Raw genomic sequence first — 12,331 nt, 5'->3', positions numbered from 1 at the left:
GGGTGCTCGCTGCCCATGGATTCTAGCTGTAAGGGTCTTAAGGCAGTATAATTGTTTTATTTTTTTTTTTATAAAAAAACAATGAATAGTACTTGCGCAAGCAGTTCAAAATAAAAAAAGGACTTTTTAAATCATATTCTTTGATTTTTAATGGTTTCAAGAGAATCATTTTTTCCTAGATAACATTTGAATTCTTATCCTTCGTATTTGCCATTTCTTGTCCTCGATTGATCTTTTGGATGTACATTATTATTTGTTATTCAATTTCCATTAAGAAATTGCCTAAAACCCCTTAAAGCTAGAATCCATGAGCAGCGAGCACCCCAGACATAGTAAGAAAAATTCTCAGGTAAGTTTTCAGGTGTTATCAATGAAAAAAGTTGATCAATTCAGGATTAATCCAATACGGTATCACTTTATTGTATCCTTAATTAAGTCTAAATGTTTAAAAAATAGTTGACGAATGGTTAATGTTTCATAAATTAATTTATTAACAAGTCCAGCCATGTAAAAACAAAAAAATAAAGAGGTTTTTTAGAGAAAAGTAGTTTTGGTTTTTTGTTAATTTTTCGAAAATCACAAAATAAATTTCAATGAATAAGAGCATCGAATTTAAAGAACTAAATTAGTACTTAATTACATGAAATTTTGAAAAAATTACTTTGAAATTTTTTTTTCAAAATTTTTATTTTAAAAATTAATTTTTCAAAAACTGTGCCGTAAAATGGCTTTCTGTAAAATGTTTGTAAAAGTCAAAATTATTGCGAGACCCAATCTTCGCTTTTTGTTATCTCGAGTTCGATTTTTTTACGAATTCTTAACTTTTCCGTAAATCGTAAACCGCAAGTAAAAAAATGAATTTAAATTTAAAAGAATATTTTTTGGAAAAAATATTTTAATTGAAAAAAAAACGTTTATTGCAACTGAAAAAAATTGCATCAATAAAAAAAATTGTATAAGGTACAACAGAAAAATATTTTCATTAAAAAAAATAATTATTGCAACTAAAATTGTAAGAAGTTCGACGAATATTAAAAATGAACTATTTATTGCCCACACCCCCACACTTTGCATTGATTTGTTTTTTCTATGGAGAATTTTTTTTAATTTGCAATAAGTACAATTAATAAGGCAAAATATTGTTTTTGTCAATAAAGATGGTGCAATAGCATTTTTTAATGCGAAACAATATCAAGTTGCAGTAAATATTTGTTTTAAAAAAGATTTTTTACAACCCTGCTTTTTTTTCTTGCTTCCATCAAAAAAATAAAGTTCATCTAAGAACTTGCTTACCTACCTATCCATCTACCAAAATTTTCACAGATTTAAGCGACGCATACACACCAGACACCACACTTGTGTGCACACCGGAGCGAACACAGAAGTATCTTGTCTATGGGCCGGCTCATAAACAAAAAATACCAAGACTGGAAAATTTCCTACGTCTTCCCCCCCAAAACCATTTTGTGTTCAGTGTTGTCTGTGAATATATGTGATTGCCACCACGTTGGTAAATGACGTTAACACGCACACATTTATAGATTCACAAATCTAAAATTGATTTGTTAAAAACAACGAGTGGCCGGGCGAGCTATAGCTACCAAAATTGATCGGAGTCTTAGTGTTGCCTATTTGTACCTCAAAAATAAAAGTTCGTAGGTACAGGAAAAATTAGAAGGGAGCAATTTTTCAATATAAATTTATTCTTATCAAAAACTTTGTTACGAGCTGAACTAATATTTTAGTAGAGTAACTAAAGCTCAAAAAATGGCAGTATTAGGGAACCCGGCCGGACAGCTCAGATTTTGATGATCTCTTTTTTCAAACGTCGGTAATTAAAAAATTTGCCGCTGTTGCCGTTTTCATTTTTTAAATTTAATTGATGATTTTTGTGAACAAAAAAATGTTGCCTAAATTTTATAAATTTACTAATGCCAAAAGATTGTCTAGGCAATTGAAGGAAAACAACTATATGGGAATGGGAGTGAAGGACAATCTTCCATAGTTTAGGCGATAAATGCAATTTTCTCACAAAATGACTTCAAACACAAAGAAAAATATTTGAACACAACGGCAACACCTATAATATTTAAATATAAATTTTTAAAAAGCTAGAAGCTTATTCATATTTGTAAAATTAAAATTAAGTAAATTGAGTGAAGGGTTTTTGAAAAAATGGTAATTAAACTCAAATTTTTGAAAAAAAATTATTGAAAAAATTTTAACATGCATTTATTTTTCAAAATGTTTTAGGCCACATTTATATTATGATTTGAAATTATAAAAGAAATGTCAAAATGTATTAAAATTTATGAAAAAAAGTGTTTCATTTTCGAAGAACTTTTTTTAATAGAAGTTTTGAAAAAAAATTGACTAATTTTTTTCTTAAGTTCAACCATTGAATAGTTACAAATAGAAGTGGACACCCAGGGAAACTTCCGCTGTAAAATTGTCGTCGCTAGTATCGTGCGTTGAATTAAAAAGCAAATCCAACAATCCAAAAGCAAATCCAACAATCCAAAAGCAAATCCAGCAACCAAAAATCAAATCCTTAACCGCTTCCTATTTCAAAAAGTGGAGATAGCCTAGAGGATAAGGTGAATGTCTAGTAAGTTTACCTGCCTAGGTTCGAATCCGACGGGAAATCGAGATTGTGTTTTATTTTACATTACCTACTAGAATAAAAATTAATTAAATTTGTCAAAAAAAAATCTCCACAAAAAAAAAAAACAATTTCAATTTTTACCGGTATTCGAACCTAGGCCACTAGGAGTAAAAGGCATCGTCCTTGTTCTCTAGACTAATATGACTTTTCAATATACGAAAACTTATATCAACATAAGCTCTTTGAAATGTATAATAATAATAATTATTAATTTTTTTATGAAGGTTTAAAAAAAATTATTAGTTAGGACTCAATTCGAAAATACATGATAGTTGAGGCGCAAACCTGTAGTTCATCTATCTTCCGGTACTCTTATAGTCGTATGAGTAATCTGCGGTGTCACTTCTATTTTTAATTATTCAATGGTTCAACATTTAGGTAAATATAAAGTTATTTTTTCTTCATTCAATAGCCCTTATTGTCGAAAGTTAAATAGCAAAAGTTTTAAGTTCTTATTGCCAAAGTCTTTGAGAAAATCAATTATTTCAATGCATAAATTCAGTTTTTATCGAAAAATCCAATGAAATTGGATTAATTTTTAAGTTGTTTTTCAAAACCATCATATATATTACATTTTCTTCTTCCGAATTTAACCGATCATATCTATTGCCATCCATGGGGGTAAGCCTTGTCGTGGCGGATGGGCTTACGGTGACTACTACTATGAAGCTGTTGCTACTAATTACCCTCCCAACGAAGGAGTGTTCCCACCAAGGCACTTCCAACAAATGACGGTAGCGGAAGAATTCTTTTTTAGAATCAATGGTACACAGAGAAAAATATGACCCGCTAAAAACTAACAGATTGCCATATTGTTTTACCGTCCCTACATTTCATAAGGAAATCTTATTAAAATCAACGATTAATAAGGTTTTTTTAAGGAGATTTCTTATTATTTTTATAGAGAAAATCTTATTAAAATTTTACTGAAAAGTTGATTTTTTTTTCTAACTTAGCACTAGAACAAAAATCGCGATCAATATTTTCATGGCAGTTTGGTTCAGGTGGTAAGGTGGGCGACTTATGATTTGAAGTCTCCAGTTCGATTCCCAGCCTGGTCATCGTTTTTTTTATTTTTTTGCAGATTTTAAAACAATAAGGAAAACCCGATTGTTTTAATAAGGTTTCCTTCTTGGATGAAAACCATAGAGAAATCTTATTGTTTTTGTTCTATTTTATGTGGTCTATTTTTCTCTGTGTAGCGTCACCAGTTCCAGTAAGGCCGAACTACTTGGTGAACACCTTATACGAGCTACTCAGACATATTCAGAGCACATGTCTATAAGGAGCGGCTTAGCCAACCTCTCGTCCTTGGAGTCATCAAAGGGCCTGGCCCTCCAGATTGGGGGCTTCTGCCGTCGGGGTAACTGCCCGACCAGAAGTAGGATGTAGTTATGGAAGGACGACAAGGCTCGGAAACGGACGGATTTACTGATGACGACCCTAGCAAACGTATAAAGGACAATGAATTTCGGATCTGCACGTAGAATGTTAGGTCAATTAACAGACCTCTTGCAGCCGAACAATTAGCGGAGGCCCTCGATTGCTATAAGGCAGATATAACTGCCATCCGTAAGGAATGCGATGGGAAGGTCCGGGCAAGAGAAAATTGAAGACCCACGATATCTACTACGGCGCACAGTGGCCCGTTTAGGCAAAAGTGCTTGCAATATTCATTTTTCGGGTGGGTCTATAATGAAAAACTTTTAAGATCACTGGATTCACAAATATTTGGAGTATTCGAAAAAAAAAATTCAATTTGGGTTATTGGTGTGCCTTATAGAGCAAATCAAAGTTAATAATTTTTTATTATGAAAAAAAATCTGTTTTTTTTTCTTAGCTTTGAGTGTTAAAACTAGGAAGAGGGCTTCTAAAACGTTTGGATTTTTATTTTTTTTTTTTCAAATGCTGTGTAATTATTTAAACCAAAAATTGAAAAAAGAAAATAAAAAAATTATTTTTTAATTGTTTAATTTAATGTTTTTTGAAACACCGTTTTTTGCACACTTTTTCGACTTAAAATTGCATAGAAAAAAAAGATTCCTATGTAAAAAAACCAAGCTCAGCTGATTCAAAATCCTTATATATTTCTTAGTGTAAAAATCCAAAAGCTCAGCTACGTCATTTTGCATCCAACTGAGCTAGAGCAATTTGATTTGATAAGGTCAGTTTTTCGAATTTTTTTTTTTCATGTGTAACAATAAAATCTTGGAAAATTAGAGTTCTTTGTTTTGTGTGTGGTGGATTTCAATAACATGATTTTTTATTTAAAAGGAAAAACATATTTTATGTATATTTACTACCTAATTTTTTTGAAAGGGTTTCATAGCTAATTTCTTTTAAACCTCTTATATGGAAATACTAGCAATGGAAACACTTCAAGGAGATTTTTTGAACAATCAGATGCAACCGCTCGAATAACTGGAGTCAATGGAGAAGTTATTATGATGCTGAAAATAATACCTACTGAATGTTTTGAATTGCAGGGAAGTAGGGAATGCAGTTAAATTTGGAGATTATACTCAGGAAACAGCAGAGCTTCTAAAAAAAAGTATCCTGAAAAACTACTCACGCCTACTCTTCAAAAAATATTGGTCCATAGTCAAAATATCATCGAATATCAATCACTACCACTTGGAGAACTGTCAGAAGAAGCCCAGGAGTGCAAAAATAAAGACTACAAGAAGTACAGATATCAAAATTCGTGCAAAGTTTCAAGGACTAAGCAGAATGAAGACCTATTTAACATGCTTGCAACCTCATCGGATACACTTACATATTTCTTCCTTAAGGCATGCAAGAAACCAAAAAATCTGAAAGAAACCAAATTACCCCGGACTTAGATGATAGTTTTAAAGAAATCTAGTGTTTTTTATATGTTAATTTGTTACTTTTATCTTTTTCCACTGTTTCATTTGTAATATATCACTGAAATACATTATAAATGAACTCTTCTATAAAGAAAAATAAAACATTGCATACAAATAAAAAAAAATACTTTATTGTTTCACTCGAATAGGTTCCTTTCCTTTTTCCCCACTGTGTCACTTAACTCAGATTACTTCAGAAATTGATTTTTGACGATTGTATATCAAAATACCATTATGTTTATCACCTTATCTAAAACTTCTTACTTTAACACCAATTTCTGAAACACCCTGTAAAGTTTTTTTTTTAAACTCGCAATTTTCATAGCCTTGGAAATTTACTTCAAGATAAACAAAAAATTGTGACGATATCTTTATTTGTTTAGAAGATATTAATTTTGCAAGCAAAAAAGTCAAAACGGGCCACTGTGCGGCGACTGCAACCGTCAACAAAGCACATTTGGATGTGGATTTGTCATCGGAGGCAGACTCAGGCAGAACGTCCTGAGTTTTAAAAATTCGCGCGAATTTTAAATTTTCACACCTCAAAATTGATCCTCACGTGGGCAAAAATTTTTTCCGCTTCGCATTAAAATTCGGGTTAGAAAAATTTTTTCCGCTTCGCATTTGAACATTGGAATTAAATTGTATCTACTTATGTTACTACGAGTAAGTATATAACTCAATTTTATTTATTTTTAATTTCTTAAATGTATTTTTGTTCTTCAAGTTGAAGGGAGAAATATTTTGACACACATTTGGATAAACTTATTTCCCACCATAAATGATGGAATATAACGGAAAAGTAGAATTATTACGCACAACAGATGAAATTTTTAAGTTAGTTCCCTGCACCGATTCAAGGTAGGTGTTAGGTTGGGTGTGAGCATATTTTCTTCAAAATTTTAAAGTTTCTAGGAAACTAAAAGAAATATTGAATTCACTCAACCTTGCCTCCACCCCAAATCCGTAAATATGCCCTAGGAAGGGGGAAAGGCGTTGTAGGGGGCTGCATCCTTGCTTATTCATGTGACGTTTATACGCTCTGAATTTCACATAACATTTCAATTTTTTTTAAAGAATGAAGTTTGGAAGTTCAGATGTTCAGATGTTCTTGTTTTCTACTTCCAAGTAGAAAAAACGAAATAAGGCCCAATTTCGTTGTTGAAATGGAAATAAGGCCACAAGCATTGTCAGGGCCTAATTTCCATTACAAATGGAAATAAGGGCCGATGCGGCCTTATTTCGTAGGGCGTTATTTCACGTCACCTATTTTTGCTAAGTTTAAAAATCTCCATTTCGCGATTTGACCTTGAAATCGCGACAAGCGGACATGAGATTTTTCTAGACTTTTGAGATATGTTATAGAATGGGAAAAGGAAGATATTGAGCAAAAAAAATTACTATTAACATTCATTCCGAGATTTACCCCTTTTTTCTCCTTATTTGACTGTATTATAATAATTATTAGACTAATAGTTTTATGAAATAGAGCCCAGAAGGTAAAAAGAACATCTCAGGGGTATAAACCTAGAACTGAAGCCTGCAAAGACCAACAGGGAATCATCGTAGTAGAGATGCAAGCAATGCTGAGAATATCGAAAGGTCACTTCTGCAATCTCTGCAAAACAATGGCGATGACGAAGCCAACCCCGTCCAAAGATAGATTTCACCATTCAAAATCGACGGTTAAGGCCAACATTTCCGTCCCCCCGACCTGGGAGAAGTGAAGCCAGTCATATCCAAGCTAAAGTCAAACAAAGCCGCTGGAGCTGACGGCCTTACTGCCGAACTATTTAAAGCAACAGGAGATGAGCTGGTTAGGAGTATGCACAAACTCATCTGCCGAATATGGTCGGAGGAAAGCATTCCCACAGAATGGAATCTCAGCATCGTATGTCCGATCCTTATGAAAGGGGACCCTCTAACCTGCGCCAACTACAGAGGAATCAGACTCCTTAACATCTCATATAAGATCCTCTCTGCCGTACTATGTGAACGTCTGAAGCCGTTCGTCAACAATCTGATAGGTCCTTATCATTGTGGCTCTAGACCAGGAAAGTCCACGATCGATCAAATGTTCACATAACGGTAGATCTTGGAAAAAACCCAGGGACAACAAATCGATACCCACCACCTGTTCATCGATTTTAAGGCCGCGTATGACAGTATTTATAGAGACGAGCTTTATAGAGCCATGTCTAGTGTTGGCATCCCTGCCAAGCTCGTCCGGCTGTGCAGGATGACGATGGATAATGCACGCAGCTCCGTCAGAGTCGGTAAAGACCATACCGAAGCATTTGATGTCGAAAAAGGTTTTAGACAAGGCGACGCACTGTCATGCGACTTCTTTAACATCGTGCTTGAAAGAATTATACAGAACTCAAACGTCAACACCAGAGGCACCATCTTTCAAAAGTCCGTCCAGCTGCTTGCATATGCCGACGATATTGACATTATTCAAAGAACTCGGCGTTATGTCAATGGCGCTTTTGTAAGCATCGAAGCGGAAGCGACAAAAACGGGTTCAATGAGGGCAAAACCAAGTATATGCTTTCGTCAAAAAAGGACACTCAACACCGACGCATTGCACAAAACGTCACCATCGACAGTCATAACTTCGAGGTAGTAAATGACTTCGTCTACCTAGGCTCCGCTATAAACACAGACAACAACATCAGCGCTGAAATCAAACGGAGAATTACTCTTGCCAACCGCTGCTTCTTTGGTTTGAGAAGGCAATTGACCTGCAAAACCCTCTCCCGAGCAACTAAGGTGTCCCTGTATAAGACCCTTATCATCCCAGTCCTGCTATATGGTGCACAAGCATAGACTTTTACGAAGGCGGATGAAAACATCCTGGATGGTGTATTAATGGTCCTTTAGAGGAAAATATAACAGCGAACTTTACGGGTTGTACAAGGACATTATCCTAGGCAAGACAATTAAAGTGTAGCGCCTAAGATGGCTAGGTCACGTCGAGCGCATGGACAACAATGCTCCGGCCCAAAAAGTTTTCGACTCCAACCCAGAGGGACGGCGCAGTTGAGGAAGACCTCGTTTGAGGTGGCGCAACCAAGTGGAAGGGGACCTCAATCAACTTGGCGTGCGAAACTGGAAGCAGCGAGCTAAGGATAGAGCTGGCTGGCTTGTTGGTTGAGGACCAAATCCACAGCGGATTGTAGCCGCCTTACGGCGCTGGTCACTCTAAGTAAGTCAGTAAGTGGAAGAATTTTTAAGCAATTTGGAAAGTCCAAGAATTACCAAGAAGCAACTATCAGTAAGAACAAAAATGAGTGGAAAAAGGCAACGCAAAGAGAAATTGCATCACTAAAAAAAAAAAAACAAGACGGATACTAACCGAATTACCAAAAGGGACAAAAGCTATACCTTGCAAGTGGGTTTACAATTTGTAGAAAAATCCTGATGGTAGTATCGACAAATATAAAAGGTCAGTAGCAAAAGGTTTTAGCCAGCGTTATTGTATTGACTTCTATTGCTGCAAGTGAAGACATGCTCCTTGCGCAATTTGACGTATCAACAGCCTTTCCATATGGAGAACTTGGAGAAGTCGTATACATGAAGTATAAAAGATGCCTTTATGGTCTTAAACAGTCATCAAGTTGCTGGAATAAAAGTTTTGGAAACTTTATTTTGAATTTGGGATTCAAAACAAGTGAAGCTGATCCATGTTTGTGTACCCGTGAACGAAATGGGAATAAACTTGTTCTGGTTTTATATGTTGATGATGGTTTAGTTGCGGCCACAGACAAGAAAGACTTCGATTTATTTATAAATGAACTCAAAGAATTTAAAATCATCTGGAAGGAAGCTGTTTATTTTCTGGGATTAGTAATCGAATTGAAAGATAAAAACATTAAAATTAAACAGTCATCACATACTAGAAGAATTCTTGAAAGATTTAATTTTTCTGAAAGGAAATCGACTTCAACTCCTATGATCAAGAAACAAGAATACAGAAACTTTCAAATCAGGGAAAGAAGAAACCGAGAGAAACACATTTCCAACATACCAACGGCTTGTTGGTGTATTAATGTATTTAATGCGTGGTACAGGACCAGATCTTGCATATAGGATTTCTTTCAAGAACACTCGAAAATCCATCAACTGAAGATATTACCAGAGTCAAGAGAGTTTTTCGATACATAGCAGGAACATTAGAATATGGTATAACTTATCGAAATGATGCAGAAAAACCAATACAGGAATGCTACAGTGATGCAGATTTTGGGGGTTATATGAAGACAGGACGTTCAACTTCTGAAGTCGTTATTAAAAATGCTGGTGGAGCTATCTCTTGACTTAGCCAAAGACAAGCAATCGTGGCTACATCAACATCAGATTCAGAAATAGTAGCGGCAAATGAAGCAGCCAAAGAAGCTATTTGGTTTAAAAGATTATTCAAAGGCATTTTTGAACTAAAGGATGTGTCAGTCATTCAAGTCGATGCTTCTGCGGCAGTACAACTTTCACAAAACCCAGAATTTCATCGAAGAACGAAACATATTGCCATAAAACATTTCTTCAGTAGAGAAAAAGTTATTGAAGGACAAATTATGGTTCAACAAATTTCAACAGAACATCAACTTGCTGATTTAATGACAAAGCCATTACCAAGCTATCGTCTTAAAACATTATACAAACAAATTGGACAAGATATTTAAATGTTACTTTCAAGGGAAAGTATTGAAGTTAAGAACTTATTATGTTACTTGTTATTTACAACTACTTGCTTTTTGTTTTATGTATTAAGAAAATTTTTTATATCAGAAAATTATTTTTCAATTATAATTATTCTTATCAAAAACTTTCTTATGAGCTGAACTAATATTTCTCTTAAATAAAATTCTATTGTTATTTGTTTATTTATAAAACTGGTTTTCCATTTAATAAAAGCAATAATAAAGCTATCTTTAAATAGTAAAGCGAATACTGATACAAAATTACAGGAAATAAAATTGCTGCTGCAAGTTCATCAGACACAAGCAATCATCGAGAACGCGAACAGAAAGATGATCTTCAAGTTTTAAAAAATAGCTCCTTTTTTATGACTTTGGGCTCTAACAGTCCCGACAAAACAGCTTTTTCTTCACAGGTAATCCTTATTTCTATAAACCTCATACAGAACCAGTACACTTATTTATTTATTCTAGCATTACTCGCAGTACCTGTGCTCACGTCAAAATACTCAAGTCGACAAGGAAATTCCAGTTGACGTTAAGAAAGAACTCAATACATCTCGAAACGAAGAAACTGAAAGCGATAATAGCAGTCATGAGAATGAGAGTTACAACTCGCCTTTAAATTTAGTATCTAATGAATCCCAAGCTAAACTTCAATACAATACTAACCTTAGTCGTTCAAATTAAAAGCGTGTTCCAAAAACAAAAACAAAAAAAAAAAATTTAACTCCTAGGGGTACCAGATTTAACTAATTTATTATAAACAAAATAAGCAATGAAATCAAATTTGACTATTAACATGATATTATTTTATAAAAACTACAAATATGGATCAACTTATTGTGAGTATTTTAGTATTTATTTAGTATATTCAAAAATTAAAATTTAACAAAACAAACGAACAAAAAATACTCAATTGTTGAAGGAATCAATTAATTTCATTATTAATACATATTCGTTCAAGATTGATGATTTCTGCAATCATAAATACAAGAAATCATGTATGTACTTAATTGACCATAGTAAAACTTTGGTAGAAGTTAACACGTCTTACTGACATTCAGTATAATATTAACTTATAAAGTGGAATAGAATAAAATTAAAAGATTAAAAAAAATATGTATATAATTCCGTTGGCCTACGCTGAATGTCATGACAACCACTTATGCTTATGAACACTTAGTATTATTATTACACTTCGAATTTACTTGTCGTTTTTTTTAATTTTTAACTCAATTACTTCACGTATTAAACTTAAAACGTTAATATTTATTTAACCGTATGCTTATTACAATAATAATAATAAAAAAAAGATATTACAAAATAAAAATTAACAAATATTAAAAGAAAAACAATACAACTTAAAACTAACGTGAAAAAGTTTCTTGCCTAAAATATGCAAAATGTGTGATAATAGAATTACCTTCTCTTACTTTATGTATACTATATATATAAAGCCCTCCATTTGGATCGTAGTTATGTATTAAATCGAAAAATATTTCAATTTTTTCTCATATTTAACACTTTTCAAATTAACTAATTAAAAAACTAAATTTGCAGAAAATTATGTAAAGCATAGAAAACAACTTGCATAGAACAGAAACAAAAATAAAATCGAAATTTAAAAAAATAATGAATACAATTACAGATCTAAACAATTTACTAACACCGTACATACTTTTTAAATATATGTATAAAATAAGTATTTTTTAGATCTATAAAATATATTTTAACACTGAAAGTTAAGAAATCATATATTCATTGCTTTATTTTTATATGAAAAAAAATTTAAATTTGTAAAATAGTAAGAAAAACAAATATACAAACATGAGCCCTTTAATGTAATGATAAATAATTATAATTAACTTTTCTTCTGCGGCAAATAATTTTTTATTTATTCAAATTCAAAGCAACATTTTATTTCAAATTTGTTTCCGCATTCGTGGTTTCTGCTAAAAAAAATATTTACATTTTCAGAAAATAAAGTATTATTTGTAACTTAGTTGGTTTGTTTAGATTAAGTTGCCCTATATGTTACCAGGTATTGTCTGTGCGTGTTTTCAGAAAACAATTAATGCAGCTGGATAAGCTAAAAG

At 33.0% G+C, this 12,331-nt stretch overlaps 1 protein-coding gene across 1 annotated transcript in view; it reads left to right on the top strand.

The window, feature by feature from the left end:
• The window catches only part of LOC129907700 (uncharacterized), a 196,885-nt gene extending 184,761 nt beyond the window's left edge, over positions 1–12,124 (top strand). The window contains exons 4-5 of the mRNA XM_055984024.1: positions 10,503–10,648; positions 10,707–12,124. Of these exons, the coding sequence (XP_055839999.1) occupies positions 10,503–10,648; positions 10,707–10,922 (362 nt within the window). The 3' untranslated portion in view covers positions 10,923–12,124. The remainder of the gene's footprint in view (positions 1–10,502; positions 10,649–10,706) is intronic.
• The last annotated feature ends 207 nt before the right edge of the window (positions 12,125–12,331 follow it).

This window comes from Episyrphus balteatus, chromosome 1 (assembly GCF_945859705.1).
Source record: "Episyrphus balteatus chromosome 1, idEpiBalt1.1, whole genome shotgun sequence".
NCBI classification, from domain to species: domain Eukaryota; kingdom Metazoa; phylum Arthropoda; class Insecta; order Diptera; family Syrphidae; genus Episyrphus; species Episyrphus balteatus.
The sequence above is the reverse complement of the archived record's forward strand: the minus strand, read 5'-3'. Positions and strand labels throughout refer to the sequence as shown.